The 16,691-nt window shown below is 38.9% G+C and overlaps 1 protein-coding gene across 5 annotated transcripts; it reads right to left on the bottom strand.

Annotated features, from left to right (window-relative positions):
- Positions 1 to 1,543: 1,543 nt before the first annotated feature.
- Positions 1,544 to 12,782, bottom strand: LOC148016591 (putative methyltransferase PMT23). Of its 5 annotated transcripts, XM_087663570.1 has the most exons (10): positions 12,675 to 12,782; positions 12,385 to 12,592; positions 7,598 to 8,457; positions 7,358 to 7,507; positions 6,495 to 6,765; positions 6,269 to 6,379; positions 5,425 to 5,599; positions 5,069 to 5,341; positions 4,719 to 4,913; positions 1,544 to 2,116 (listed from the first exon to the last, which is right to left on the bottom strand). In XM_087663570.1, the coding sequence occupies exons 3-10, from the start codon at positions 8,318 to 8,320 to the stop codon at positions 1,909 to 1,911; spliced, it is 2,106 nt and encodes a 701-aa protein (XP_087519696.1). In that variant the 5' UTR covers positions 8,321 to 8,457; positions 12,385 to 12,592; positions 12,675 to 12,782; the 3' UTR covers positions 1,544 to 1,908. The 5 variants fall into 5 exon arrangements, with proteins under 5 accessions (XP_087519696.1, XP_087519697.1, XP_087519695.1 ...); XM_087663571.1 differs by lacking the exon at positions 12,675 to 12,782 and having other exon boundaries at positions 12,288 to 12,620; XM_087663569.1 differs by lacking the exon at positions 12,675 to 12,782 and having other exon boundaries at positions 12,385 to 12,619.
- Between the last annotated feature and the right edge of the window lie 3,909 nt (positions 12,783 to 16,691).

Below are 16,691 nucleotides of genomic sequence, written 5' to 3'. Positions count from 1 at the left end.
TACAACTTACGTCGGTCTACTTTACATACATCAATCATTCCTTCCAAATGGCATTTATATATGCATGCAACTCCTCCTTGCCCTCTTTTTCCTACATGTGGCTGATATGTGCTATGAATTATGTACCCTAGGATATCCGGAATTCTACATATCTCCCGCTCCCATGTCTTGGCAAGGAACACAATGTTAGCATCACCAACCATAGCATTAATGCTTTCACCTTTATGCTATGGAAACCCTCTACAATTCCAAAACAACACCTTCACAAGCGCGCACTTTCCATGGGTTGTCGCACATCCCTATGCATCCTTTGAAGTGTTATCACTAGATTTCTTTCACCTAATGTATTGCTTCCAACATTCCTCTTGTTGCATGGGGTTACGATTCTCATTTACATAAAAATCCGTTCCTTTGAGATATACTCCACTACTGTCTAAAAGTATAGTTCTCTTGCATGCATCCGATAGAGTGCAAACAATGGCTCTTGCCTTCTCATTATCTTTCTTCTTGCCCATACGTTGAGCACCAAAGACAAGTACATCTACCATGGCAAAATGCTTACCAAAAAACTCCGAGACTTTCATAGTAAGAGAGTGCAATCTCATCATTTGTTTTGGACAATCCCCAAATAACCAAGTTTTGGGCCCGCTTTTCTCTTTCTTTACATTCTCTTTTGAGAGTGTGTGTGCGTGCGTGCGTGCGTGCGTGCGTGCGTGCGATTGATTAATGTCCTCTAAGATGCCTCAAAAGTGTATAAGAAGAAATGACATAACTCAAGATTCACATACAATCCACTTCAAGGTGCCATTAACTTCTATAAGTATGAACTCCCATACATACATACATACATACATACATACATACATACATACATACATATATATATATAATAGAGAGAGAAAGAGAGAGCATGGTTGTGGTTGTTACAAGCAAAAACTCTCTTCTTCTTCTACATAGTTATTGGGTTCTTTGCATACTTTTAAGAGTGAAAATCAACTAAACAAGTGATACTAGTTGATAGGACATTTAAGGTTTGAGAAACAATTGAGTTCTCTATTTCATTAAATCACATTATCACCCACTCAATCCCTGTCATCTGACATGTATTTTCTATATTGTGTAATAGCATATTCAATGTAGTTATTGGGTTCTCTGCATGCTATTAAGAGTAAAATTCAACTAAACAAGTGATACTAGTTGGTAGGATTTTGAAGGGTTTGATAAACAATTGAGCTATTTATTTCATTGAATCACATTATGACCCACCAAGTAAAATGCAACCTATGTCAAGGAAGCTCATTAGATTTCATTAAAGCTCATGAATAGTTAGTGATGATGGCCCTACAAATATGTTTTTGTTCATTTGTCTCATATGATAATGGATCAAAAATACATGTTTTGCTTAATTTCTCATACCATGTATTGTTGTGTAAGTGCAATTCTCTCCAAGCAAAAGCACATGCTTGGACATTGTCAAGTCGACAAGCTAAGTTACCTAAAAGAAAGGTTCTGTGATCACTTGAACGTAGCGTCACTTGCCATCTAATATAATTCTAAGAGTGACCATGAAAATTTTACAAGGTAGCAAAAATCATTTACATTGTTTAAATGGTTGCTAAAAAGATATGCATCAAGGTTTTACAATGTTTCTTTCATGGTAATGTATTCCAAGAGTGGAATGCATCTCTTTCAAAAGATACAATATTATGCACTCTTTCTTCATAGGGACTAAAGCCAAAACCAAACTCAACCCAAAGTCATGATTTTCCATAGTATTTTGTTTGTACCTTGTAACTCTTTTTGTATACATGATTTTTGAATCCAAAAAATGAGGTGTGGTGCATATTTGGGACATGTGAAAGTCTTGTACAACAAATAAGCATGCCATTCCAACTTCAATCCTTCATCTCAAGTTGTTTCTTCTGGTCTCCATAATGTTTTTCTCACAATCAAAACCTCCTCTTCACCTTGATTGTAAGTTGATTGAATATCCCAATATAAAGACTCAATAACACACCGCAATTCATCCAAGACACTAGACTTGTCACGGATGATGACCCACCCATTTGGTCTTAAGATTCGATCCATCTCCAACACAATGTACAATGGTTTGCATCTATAATCATCGCCATTGCGTTAGGAGCATAATAAGAACAATACTTTGTAAAGTAAAGATTCGAAGCTTCATAAATCCAAAAAAAAATAGGGCTATCCTATCAACCATAGAAGATAGCACCATATAACATTATTTGAAGGAACGTTCTCTTCAAGTACTTCAAAACTTGAGCATAGAAGAAAACACACATGTTGTTATGCTTTAGAAACTCTTAAAAGCACTTATTTGGTATCAAAATGGACATAATCACTCATGGAAGGTTTATATATGCACTAGGGATGTTAAGCACAACCACCCAATCATCCTTCACAAGATAGCATACTAAGAATTCTAACTATAAAGACCTATGTGAACTTTTATAACCTCTAAATGCAATGTAAATCTCATTTTAGCTTTGCTTCCAATCATCCTCTCCACTTGTCATCAATAAATAAAGAGGTACACTCCTTTACAATGTAATTTTGTTTCTACTGACCATAGCAATTTCACCATGGGCCAAAGAGAAAGATAAGATATCCAAGCAACTTCAATACTATCTTTTGAAGGGCTTCATTGAATCTAGTAAATCACCACATGCACTTTGTTACTCAATGAAAAATTCAACAACAATATGAACTTCTATGTGGAGTAAAGGGTATAAATACCATCAATTACAAATCACTCCTCAAGATGTCTTTAAAAAAGACTTTGAAATGATATCCTTTAAATTGGTTTAATCTACAATCTCACAACTCTATAATGAATGATGTATTGTTTCATTTGGCTAAATTTGAGATAGTTTGAGGTCACTTGAACCAATACATGCAACATATGTCTCATCTTACATTTATAAGGCCTATGTAGAACTATCCACCCATTAATTTTTTGCAAGTTACATGTCACATGTGCAATCTCAACTAGTGGCACCCTCAAAAAGTGAGTGCACTGCTCAAATGGCTTATTCTCAACATCATAAAAATAGTAACACCCACTCTATGTTTCATTGACTTCTTTTGAAAGTCTAGCAAGGCTATGCTAAAGCCTAAAACTTCCCAACCCTTAGACTTGTTTGCTAAAGGATCTTGCATAACAAGAAAAAGTGTGCAAGTCCTCCCATCCTCTCAAAAGGAAGAGCTTGATCAATAGATTGAGACCATGAACAATTACATTCATACAATATAATTTTCAACCTGAATAGTCATTACCAAGTCCATAAGGATGCCAAGGATCATGGCCATTGCTATTACTTCGTATTGAGATCACGAACAATCAACCTATCAATTTTCAAGCTCATGAAGTTCCTTTGTGACCAACCCAATTGTCTGGGGAGTAAAGTTTAGTGGTGCTTGTGTGGAGTTCAATTTTGAGATATGCTATTGAAAGGGCAATATCACTAGTACGATTTCTATACATTGACGCTCTATCTTGCAAATGACTTCTATACTTGTAGATAGACCTTCATCGTGGTAAAATTTAACAACTAGTCTACAATGGAGCTTATAGGTTGGAGACATGGGCAATTTAGATACCTATCATATAAGCGAGAAACACCCTGAAATGCCTCTTGGAAGGACCCAAAACGCCAAAACTAAAAGGAAGGCCCAAAACGCATTTCCACAAGAAAGGTCTACCATGTAACATTTCGACATGGGAAAACATTTCAAGTTCACTCATTTCCCCACATGCCTGAAACAATTTTTTTAATAAATGTGGCTAACTTAATAATTAATATTATTCATTTTTTATGTTTCATATCAATCATTTTTAATGTTATAATTTTCAATTGTTTTTAATGATGATATCATTTTGAATGTTTCTTTTTTCTTTTAATGTTAGCATTTTTATCATTTCACTTTTATTATTTGAGCCAACACGGCTTCATGACACCAACCAATCCATTGTGCCCAATTAGTTCTAACTTCTAGAATATCATGGTGTTTCTTTTTTCTTTTAATGTTAGCATTTTTATCATTTCACTTTTATTATTTGAGCCAACACGGCTTCATGACACCAACCAATCCACTGTGCCCAATTAGTTCTAACTTTTAGAATATCATGGCTTGTTTCTTTCTACCATGATAATGGCCTTGATCTATCAAGGTACTAAGAATGACCAGCAGATAATGGCCTTGATCTATCAAGGTACAAAGAATGACCAGCAATATCACCACCAATTGCGAGCTTATCCAATAGGGAGAGCATTAAGAGTCGTCACCAATTGCTGTTAAGGAGGCATCCCTGATGAAGGAACCAAATGAGAGAAATCTCTTCAGTGACTTCCCCATTCAGCTCTATGTGCACCACTCCATTAGAGCTGATTGCATCAATGAGAGAAGCACTAAGCTCTCTTGGCCAAACAATCAACGTGACTCACATTAAGGCTGACAAGGCCTACAAGATTTTATTGTCGTCATTAGAGTACATAGTGATCATAAAATCATGAGCAACATTTAGAACCGTGACCATGTACATTAAACGTCAAAACAAGACAAAAAACCAGCATAAAATCACAGGTTCCTTCGTCGAGGTGCATGTTACAAGATAGCAAAGAGGCTATCGAGTAGAAATTCCTTGATGAAGATGCATGTTACAAGGAGAAAGAGGTTGTTTAACAGAAGCTCACCTTAATACCAGCTGCTCGAAGAGGTGATTAGCATGTAGCAGATCATATGTACGTGGGTATGTGCTAAAAGATTCGCACCAATCATGGTACATGCCAATAAGGCCACGATCAAAAATTATAGGAAGAGTGTCAGGCTCATGAACGGGTACAATATTCATGACCCAAGCTGGTGTCCTCAACAAAGCTGCAGCAAACCTGGAAAATCAGATCAAGCTACATGTTTTAAGATGTAACAAAAATCAGATCAAAGGTATGTGTTCTAACAAAATGTGGTGCAGTTTATAGCACAGGTTGGACTTGTATAATAGCAACATAAATGAAGTGGCACTGCTAATATGAGCGTGGCTTACCCCCCATATCCTGCTTTCATGTCCATAACATTCCGAATGTCACCCCAATTGATACCAAGACCAGCCAGGTAAGACGTCTCAAACACTCTGCTCCAGTGTTCAATATCCATTTGAAACTCAAGATCTCCTGATTGGCCAAATAGGGTCTTGTTGGCTCCTTTCAGCCAGGCAGGTGTTGAGTTTAGTCGCTCAGGCCAAGCAAGAGGCCATTCGGCTCCATGGACATTCCTATCATTTGGAACTCTTTGCATGCAGTTCTCTAATGGTGTATACCTATTCAAACACAAGCATGCATCTTAGCTCAGACACTCTGAAAATGATCCAACAACAGATATATATTCAACTTTTCAGCATACCATGCAGCATCTGGATTTTTGTTTTCATTACAGATAGGAGGCTCATTCATGGCACGTTGGTCATAACATAAGTTTGATGTTGGCTTTTGATAAACCGCAAAACCAACACCTGAACTGAGGCCTTTTGCCTTGACTGTAAGGTCCCAGCACATGGACTTTGTCACAGTTACCATTGCTGCATTTCAAAGTTACTGGTCAATCACACCATAGAATCTAACATCATATCATAAGATCCAATTATACCATGTGATTAGGCTGCCATTTGGAGTCCATTTCACACCAAAAATATCAGAAACATCTTCATGATTTTCTACTGAAAAAGCTGACACAGAAACAGACAACCTTCCAAACAAATTTTAAGTGGCACAAATATATACCACCTCAAAAGTAATCGCATCAGTAAAATTCTACATAACATGTCAAACAAAAGGAAGCTCTCAACATGTCAGCTAGGATTAAATTCACATTGTTTAATGAACCTCAAACAACAAAACAAGCTTGTTGGCCCAAGTGTGGGGTAATTGCATGATTAATTGATTGAGAATGAAAGATGATAAGAGAACTCATCAACGCACAATGATAATCACAAAATGGAAGCCAATGTATTAACGATTGAATGAAAGTAGGGTGCTCAAAAGACCATGATGAATAATGCCACACATATGTGCTCGGGTTGCACAAACTGGCTTTTAATGGAAAAACCTAATCCTGAACGGCTTAACTGTCACAAGACAACCTAGCTCTAATGTAAGCTCCCTTTTATACTCTTCAAAAACTACTTCTCAAGCTCTATGCATCATACAGTGAAACTTTGTCAATTCTAAGTGAGAGGAAGAGAACCAACCTTTCCAAAAATCCATATCTTCAGGTCGGTTTCGATAAACTGGAGTTGCAGACCAGACAAAGTAGCCCCCAGGCCTCAGGACTCTGTTTACCTCCATCAACCACTTCCCACCTAGAGTTGTGAAGGATTCTCATTTTCATCTCTAAAGAAACCAAACACTAGAACCTTTGCAATCCTGAGTAGAATTATTCAAATTTTCTTTGCACAACAGAAGGCCATAACATACCATCTCCATGCCAGTGGATCCTGCATCTAGCACAATGTGCTAAATCAAAGGAGTTGCTTGAGAATGGAAGCCTTTGAGTTCCCATGACAGCTGAGAATGCTGGTATCCCACGTTCAAGTGCAAGCTGAACTTGTGCCTCGTGCTCATCCTTTGGGGCAAATGACATTGTGAGAACGTTTCTATCAAATAGATATCCTCCAAAACTTGCTACACCGCAGCCAATGTCCAGAACCACTCGTGTATGACTGCCCCAAGCCAAATCTGGCACATGCTGGCTTAAGTTGAAAAAAAAAAAGCATGTCAAAAGATGCAAAAAACCAATGGTGCCATCACAAAAATCTAAAGTGTTTCAAAATCAAGCCAAAAGTAATGAAACAATTATTCTTCATGTTGTCACAATACTGCTCATCATCCTGTTTCACTGATGGCATCACAACAAGAGCATTGAGCTTTTATCTAACAAGGCATAAACAAGAGCATACTTTTTGTCAAAATGGCACCTGAACATATGGTGAGACTAAGGCCTGTAGCCCAAGACTCAGATCTCAGAAAAATGCATCATATCACCAGAAACACAAATGTTGTTGAGCAAATACATTGCAACAATGTAAGCTTTTAGACAGAAGATTCCTTGAATTAAAGTAGCATGTACACATGCTTTGACTTGCTGCTAATAGAGAACTCTATTGCCAAGACTATTTGTCTGAATATTCTGAAAAATATGTGACAACTAAAGTGCATGTAAATCTTATCACGCCTGCACATGGTTGGACTTGAACAATTAGTAGATGGCTCTTCTTTAAGTTATGCATCAGCAATCTTCTATTTTCCAATGGTATAAAGTTTTTACTGCAGACTCTTACCTCCTCAATGCTGTCAATGTATTGTGAAGCTCCATGCTTGAACTGTGTCCCACCACCAGGAAAAATAAGTTTATCACCACTTTGTTTGACCCAATTTTGATCTTTTTTGTATGAAACAAGCTTAGTATGAGGAACATTTTGCAACCAAATCTGCAGATATAAAACATTGTTATTTTCATCAAGAACATAAAGGAGATCTACAACCACTGAGTAGATGTACTACTGGTAAGAAAAGCATACCACATCTCTGCTGCGGGGCCATTTTATTGGCAGTTTATAACCTTTAGGCAGGGGGATAATGCACATAGGGAAATCATTTGTGGAAGGACAGTGCCTTTCACGATGCTGAAAACGCCGAAATGAAGGCAGCCTCCTTATTGCTGCCTTGTTGTCTAAGCAGGGAATATAATCCATGGCACCCTTCCATTTACACAACTTCCAATCAAATGGGATCATCCCACCCATGTTGTGTCCATTTGATGATTGTGTGTCAGCTCCTTCTGAATCTTGTCCTCGTACAGGTGCATCTTTCAAATTTTCACCTTCTCTCCTCATTGCAAAAGCACAGTTTGTTTTTCCTGTCTCAGTTAGATTATGAACTGTATCATTCTGCATTTTGGCAAATTTTTCCTCATTTGACTTTACAACCTGGTGCGTTTCAGGCTTCTGTTCACTGTCAAAGTTAGTATGATCCCCTTCTATTTTGAAATCTTTACTATCTTGGTCATCAGTTTCGCCATCTATTTTGCCAATTTTTTTAGCAATTTCAGTCTCATTCCCAGCAAAAGGTTCTATCATTTCAGCTTTCCTGAGATCTCCGGCTTGTGTGTCAAACGGGGCCACATATGTAGAGAAACCAAGACCCTTTGGTATCATATTTGAAAATGGAATAAGAAACCAGATGCTGAGCAAAATTAAGCCTACTAAGAGAGTTCCTATCATCAAGTGTTTTGACAAGGCCATAATGCCTGAGATAGGAAATGATTCAAAAGGCCAAAAACGTCTACACAATAGCACAACCACCAAAAAACTCAGACCTCTTCAATCCACAAACAATTTGGAACAATCCCATTCATCAATCTCAGTCATCCAAGGCTGATCTGCAAAGAAACATAGAAGGGGTTCCAGTCAGTGCACAACTGCAGGATGGATGCATGTCAATGGTTTGTCTTAGCCTCCAGCAATGCAGGAAAGAATGCTTCAGAAAAAGTGAAGGTAAAATGATGGTGAAAGTAGTTAGAAATTTGTTCAGGATTTGCAGAGTGCATAGTTGCAATTAAAAGGTAAGCATTGTCACATATAAATTTTTTAGTGTCTACTGTAAATTTTTCTTGCAATAAATCTAATCCAGAAAAAATAAAAACAAATAGACTAGAAATAGCAAAAGAACAGAATATCTGAAGCCAACAAATAGTGCACCCTTAAACGTGTTATTGATGAGTAGACACAAGTTAACATTAGATCACCAAATATCATACGTTCAATCAGGCTGCCACACATTGGAGAAGGAAATTTTAATGGCGAACATCTTGCTTTTGTGATCACTGTTTGAAAAGTTCCATCTATTAGTTAAAAGCAAACAGTCAAATGAACAGAAGCAGTAGAGAACTCCAGTACCCTACGCTGGCCACTCTTAGCAAGTAACTAGAATATATACAAAAGAACAAGGCCTGTAAGACAAGGTAGGGAGGGAATGACCATCATGGGAAAGTATTCCAATAAATACCATATTCCTACTCTATCAGAAATAGATAATGTGTCCAGACGGCTCACAGGGGGTGCATACCTATATCTTGTTGAATGCCCTTACCTTGATAAGAACTGACTAATCTTATCATATTGCATTAAGTAGAGAGAATGCACTCATGACCAATCACTGCTTGGGATATTAGAACTCAAAACATTCCAAGCAGGTTGTGCAGAAATTGGCTGATTCAATCCAGTGTGAAGAATGCGTAAGAACTATTCTTTTGCAAATACATAATGGCCTTCTTTGAAGACCAATAGGTGCCAAGAATCATTTGACCAAACTAAGGGTGAGGGCCACCATTGTTTCTCATGTGTAGCAGCATAGCTGGTCACAGAAGAAAGATTGAGAAGTCCTCATGACCACAACAAATATAGCGAGCCTAGTATCTGCAAAAGGACAAAAATACCACTCCAAAGCAAAGAAGAAAGGGCTTGATCATCTTGCCAAGTAGGTCAATATATCCATTTCAAAGTTTTCCAACATCAGTTGAAAGCCATGAAGAGGGAAAAGAATGGAAGACGAGAATCAGAGAAATGATAACAATCAGAAACAGTAAATGACCCTACAGCCCAGAGACAATACAATGAGAGGGTTCCAAATCAAGGGTTGTAAATCTCTTTCCACGTCTGATTAAGGAGAGTGCTGAAAAAAATATAGCTGACAATAAATTTATCATCCAGCTGCAGGAAGGGTCTATGACTGCCAAGAAAGGAAAGGAATGCACAGATGGTGCTAAGGACCATCCAGAATGTGTGAATAATACAACACAAAAGAGTAAAATGGTTCTACTCCAAGCTATATAAACCACCAAAGAGAAAAGAAAGGTAGAAGAGCCTGACTTTGAATTGCAGGATCATTAATGCCTAACCCGCTTGAAAAGGGGGACAAGAATAACTGCCTTGCTTATGCTGGGCGTCCATCATCCCCTGACCATACAAGATACACACACGCACTTGACCTGGACCAAGAAATAATCCAGTAAGAAGTGATATACTACATCATAGCAAGTAAAACTTATTGGAGATCCATGTCACACAGTCAGACACAAATCCCTCTAGGAACTGCCAATTTACTCAATCACATGCCTTCTCAAAATGAAGAAAACCCCCCACGAAATCTCTGAAGTCTAGCTATAAAGTAGCTCCCATAAGTAAATCAATCATTCATGATGTCTTGGTTTTCAGAAAGCTTATGTGAATTGGGGAAAGAATATCTCAACAAATACAAACCCGAGTACACCAGCATATCCAATGAGGGGGGCACAAAGTTAGATAATCTTGCTTTGAATAGCAAGCTCTCTTGATCTTAAAGGGAGGCAGAAGACATAATAGAGAGGCAGGGCATACAACAGCCAGGTGAAAATCATGGTGAAACTGATGTCCATGGCAGCAGTCCGATCTGTACAGTCAACCAATCCAAGGCCTGGCCATGTGGAAACATCCACCCAGCCCACAAGAAATGATTTTCTAGATCGTTATCCCCTGTCATGGATAGCCACAATCATTCAGAAAGTAGCCTAAAAGTACCAAGACAAAGGTACAAAATATGAATCATGAATACTCATTCTCTCAGCTCCTCAGTCCTCAATCATGGTCACTGTTATCCAAGATATGCTGGTCACAGCCAATTTTATCCTCAGTCCTCAGTGTACTCACATCCCAAATACAATCATGCGGCTGCAAACTATGCACGCTTGTTCTCTCAAACATGTCTCCACTCAGAACAGTAGCCTACAAGCCACAACAAAGGTACAGATATGAACCATGAATGCTCATTCTCTCAAATCATCCGTCCTCAATCATGATGACATTTGTCCTGGACATGCTGGTCACAACCAATTTTATCTTGGGCCCTACTCAGATTACTCACATCTCAAATGCTTGCTCACAAGCCCTGATCACACAAACACAAAGTATGCACAATAGCATATCCTCCTAGTTCTTGATAGGGATGAGAAAACTGATCTTGAAAAAGAGGAGGATAAGAACTCGAAAAATCTAAAGACTGATGGAAAGAAGCCATGGAGGGTAATTAGAGAGATCATGCTACCTCCAATAGAGAGAGTATAGAACAAGAATTACAACCACAAGAAATATGAAAAAGAGATGGATCCAGACTTGCTCAACTTGTCTTCCATTTCATGTCCAATGGGACTATTACGTAGGACAGTACAATTCCACATACCTCAAAGCTTTGAATAGGGGAATTCTCACATCTTTCTCTAGATTGTTTTTTCTTGAAGGACACACATCAATAAGGTAGAATGCAAGACAAAAATCCCATATTGAAACGAACTACAATACAAAGATAGACATCTCCAGCTTTGGCTTGGCTGCTCTCTAGAAAGTGCAGTGGTTGTAAGAAGAGCTGGTCTAGAGGCATATCATGCCAAAGTATGATAGTAGCAATAGTAACAACACATAAACACTGTGTTTGTCAAAATTGGCTTGAACTGTATCTTCAAAAAACCATGTCAATTGCCGAGAAGGATCATAAGGTTCCCTACCTTCATCCACCATCGGTGTCACATCCTTACCCCTCACAATAAGTTTTTAACATTTTCTCATGTGGAAAAGAAGGCTCTTTTCCCTTGTTTTTCCCTATAGTGTTCAACATCATAAACTTCTCAGGAGGCACCGCATTCCTAGCTAGTTGTGGTTGGGGGCAGGGAGCTGCTGGGCCTCACCCCAGGTTGGCAGTCCCCCTGCCCCTCCAACTGCACATAGCTAGATATGCAGTTCCTCCTTTGCAAAAGCTCATAATATTGTCGTAATTCACAATGTGGGAATTATAGAGCAAATTGGTCTTTTAATTGTTACACCTTACATCAATTGTGAAAACCATTCATCATTGCTGTTTTTCATGAAAGCACAGGCTTCAGTTTGCACACGCTAATGTCTGCAGCGTTGGGCACTTGCACAAGAAGTGTTGAAAACGCATGATGTTGCTTCAGCTCATCTGTGCAAAACTAGCAACACAGAGCTGAACTAGCACTACGCCTGCTCCACAACTGGGAGTCAAGATTTTTGTTAAACAAGAGCGTATCCTTATATTAAAATGAGAAAGAGTTCATGCCACTGATTCAAGATAATGACAATGACTCAAGGCATTACATTACATACAGATTATGACAAAGATACAGATCATGCAGTTAGGGCATTTCTCATACAGATTACGTACAGATAAAAGAGTCGTAATCTTTGGTTTTCATACAGATTATGAGCCGATGATGCAGATAGGGCGACAACTTTGGCTAAAATGCTAGCATATCCCATACCTGGTCAAGGCTTGTGAAGCACAGGGTACTGGCAGATGAAATCTGAGGTTCAGCAACAAAGGATGCGCCATAACCAGACCATGGGATTACTTGCAGTACTGAAAACTATGTTCCAACATCTCCATTAATCAATCAGGCTGCAGGCAGGCATACATGATACCATGGCCTGCTGTCGTCAATTCATTTACGCAAGGACAGTGACAGCCAGCTGCCAAGACGTATCTTCATGAACACTAAAGTGCATTTACACATGCCTTATTTTATCATCCTGACACAAGCGTACAACATACCTGCATGGCACGTGCCTCTTTTGCTTTACCGGCCCTTACTCAGCTAAAGTCATTAAGACTGCTAAAAACAATTAGCCTCTCACAAACATCTAAGGTAACGTACCCAATAAAGGCACGGGCACTAGGGACCTCTGCCTTTTAATGTTGCATGTATGATTCTTGCACTAGGATAAGGGGGCCAACTATAGAACACCTAAGGACAAACAAGGTGTTTTTAGGGGATTTCACATTTTGCAACTTTTATATTATTTTAATATATCCTTAACTTATCTTATTACTCTATTATTTTGGTTGTAGGTTGGAAAGCCCCCAACCTTTAGAAGACTTCCCAAACCTACCCCCTTTTCCAAACCTCCGTTTTTCAATTAAAACACCTTCCTCTCCCCTCTCTCTCACTTATAATCTCTCATTTTCTCTTCCCCCTCCCCTTTTTAATTAAAAGTCCTTCCTCCTCTCTCTCCTTGTAGGGCCTAGACTCTCTCTCTCTCTCTCTCTCTCTCTCTCTCTCTCTCTCTCTCATCTTACTACTCTACTCTATTATTTTGGTTGTAGGTATGGAAAGCCCCCAACTTTTAGAAGGCTTCCCAAACCTACCCCCTTTTCCAAACCTCCCTTTTTCAATTAAAACACCTTCCCCTCCCCTCTCTCTCACTTATAATCTATCATTTTCTCTTCCCCCTCCCCTTTTTAATTAAAATCCCCTCCTCCTCTCTCTCATTATAGAACCTAAACACACACACACACACACACTCTCTCTCTCTCTCTCTCTCTCTCTCTCTCTCTCTCTCTCTCTCATTAAAACCCCCTTCCCTATCTCTCAAGTATAATCAACTAACCATTTGAGGATTGTTAATTTTCTCAACCAGTACTGTAGCCGTTGATAGATTGATTGGCGAGTCTTATCAAGCTCCATTACAATTGGTGATTGTGGTATTATGACACTTATTAAGGGTGCAGTAGCAATGACTATTATTTCACCTTTAAATATAGTCTCTGTGATTTTTAAGCTATGCATTATATGCTAAGATTGCGATTTTAGCTCTCTCAGCTATAAGTTTTAAAGCAATCACTTTATTGTATGTCGGCACACAAGGCATAACTTTCTTATGTTTAGGTATACGTGAGGCTAGATTCTATGTAGTCTATAGGTTTAGTGATTTTGGGTGTCTTTGCTCTCATAAGCTAGACCACTTGACCTACGGACTACTTATTGTTTCAAGTGTTTCGAGCAATGCGACTATGGCTACCTCTCACATAGCCATTGCAAGCTCTTTAACAAATGTAACAAAGTCATTGATTTACCTTCTCATTGTAGTCTATCCATGGAAAATGATCGTCGTACAAGCTCTGCAAAGAAAATGAAAGAGGAGAAGAATAAAAAGAAGGGGAAGCAAGAGCTTCTCCAACTAGTCCCTCACTCTATCACACACACACATACTCTCTCTCTCTCTCTCTCTCTCTCTCTCTCTCTCTCTCTCTCTCTCTCTCTCTCTCATACAAGTAAGAAGCAAGAAGAGAGCTCTCAAGATTGGATACCACAAGCACCAGCTTATCTATTCATTTTTCATATTTTATACATGGCCTCAATTTTTGGACACCCTCCATTTTCCATTAGCCTAGACCAGCCTTATCTCACTTGCACACACTATTTACACTCTTTCAATTGTTTTCCAAATGGCTTGCCCGAGATTAGTCATTACAATTCGCACGGTGATGCTCTTGTACAAACTTTTTCTAACTTCAAAAATTTGCATACACTGTTGTTTTTCTATTTTCGCTTTTCTTACACCTTTGTAGGTTTTCGGTTTTTCTTTATTCTTCTTTTGCAATGCCTTCTTCTATATGCTCTTTGGTTGCACCTTCATAGAAGGGGATTAATGTTACACCCTCCTAAACTTGTACTAGTTGCATGGCACTCTATGGTCTAATGGGATCTATGTGTAGCCAATTTGGTTGGAGGTGTAGAGGGTAACCATTAGCATCATTGTGCTTTGGGCCAATGTTAGTGGGAGTGGGATTAGCTTCAGGTTAGTCTTTGGGAGTAGGTTCACTTTCGACGTAGGAGAGAGAAGGATCAAGATTATGTGGGCCACCAATATTGTTGGTTTTATTGAGCTGGTCTTCAAGCTAGGTTCTCACCATACAAGAATGTGTGCACTTCCTAAGGGTATATCTACCTCATTATGCTATCACTTTTGCACACATGCATGTGCAATTGGGAGATGTCAAACCCCAAGCAAGCTTGGAGTATTGTCCCACACTTGGGGGACCTAGTTAGTGCTAGGGGAGGTGTGGTGTAAGGCTCGGGGTGACAAATCTATTGATGCTCCCGGGATGTCCTATCCTTGAGGTGCCCTAAGTTTGGGATTAAGGCCCCCTACGTGCTGCGATTGTGTGCGTGCTCTCAATCATTTCCTTTTTATTTTTCTCTTTTTTTCACCCTTTTTTTCTATCTTTATTTTATATAGAAAAATAATGTACAAGTAAATATGAGGACTTAATCGGGGCTCTCTCTAATTCCTCGATGGTGGTTAAGGTAGCTTGAAATGATCTTTGTAAACATGCTCTACTCATCATATATGTTTTTAGTGCAGACCTTGCTAGCCAAGGGTATTGATGGAAGGAAAGGGTGGTTGTAAGTGGTGAACTAGCTAACATTCATATCTTTTAGTAGTTTAAAGCGGTATATTGGTAGCAGTGTAGCAGGAAGGAGAAATCTCACCATGTCAATCCTATCTATTCCTGCATTCACATCAAAGAACAATGGGTGGAGACTCTCATGTTCTGTTGCCTTCTTTCGGTCAAGCAGTTGGAGAAGCAATCTTAAATAAGTGCACCTTGTAATGAATGTGGAGTCCATGCAATAAGAGAAATCCTCCATAAATCATTTGAAAGAATGAATGAAATCTTTCTCTTGGAACTTTAGGTTGTCTTCTAGTCTTTTTGCATTAACATTGAATATCAAAAGGAAATCATGCATGCCCTACTGCCTTGTAGAGTCATAGTCAACTCTGTGCCTCTTAGGATAATGCATGTAAATGGGATTCCCTCATTCAAGATGTGGTGAGCTACAGAAAGACACCTATGCTTCCATATTGTCATCCAGGATATTCCTTCTCTAGGCAGGCCAAGATTTATAACCCTTCACAATCCTCATCATTTTAAATAGGAAAACAAAGTTGACTTTGATAAATATTTCCCTCTATGGTCAATTTGAATACCCTTCACTTGGTACTGGCCTTGGTTGCATAGATGGAATTGGACTTATGCTAGATAGATTTCGAACTTATGATGAATGGATCTGGATTTGTACCACATGGATGTTAAGATAGCTTTCTTGCACAAGGATATCTACATGCAACAACCTAAAGGCTTTGAGGAAAAGGGCAGGGAACACCTAGTGTGCAAGTTGAGGAATACCCTTTTTAATGTTATGTTATTTTTTTTAAAGGAAATGAAAGCTTGCCAAAAAATGTAGCCAATCGTGGAGATAATTCCCTGTGAAAAATGTGCTCCCTTATCGTCTGAAACACCTCACTGAATTTCTCTTTCCACCCTATGGAAAGCATGCCATCTATCACCTCACTAAATTTCTCATTCCATCACCTTGTGGAAGAGCGTGCCATCCATAGGAGTTACTGAGATTGTTCTCACTAATGAGATTGATGGAGAAGCATACCACGAGCCATCATGAATATCAATATTGTTGCCTCTTGGCTACCAGACATCTCCTCTTCTTCCTCCACTACTCCTCCTCCTCTTCTTCTCTTCCCTTCTTTTCTCCACCTCGCCTATCTTCCTCTTCTCACACTCCCAGTATCTTTCCTTATCTTCCTCCCCCTCTCACTTCCTCTATCTCTTTCTCCCACTCATGCAATAGTGCATTAGGCTATGATTAATAGCTCTTCCTTGCCTCATTAGATTTGACGAGCATTTACTAGTAGTGGCGATGGCTTGCGTGGACGATGACATCATCAAACATAAAGATAGCTTGATCAAAGTATCGACTATAACTTC

Source organism: Lygodium microphyllum, chromosome 23 (genome assembly GCF_053477565.2).
Source record: "Lygodium microphyllum isolate KBCC chromosome 23, Lygodium_microphyllum_v1.1.10, whole genome shotgun sequence".
Classification (NCBI taxonomy): Eukaryota; Viridiplantae; Streptophyta; class Polypodiopsida; order Schizaeales; family Lygodiaceae; genus Lygodium; species Lygodium microphyllum.
The sequence above is the reverse complement of the archived record's forward strand: the minus strand, read 5'-3'. Positions and strand labels throughout refer to the sequence as shown.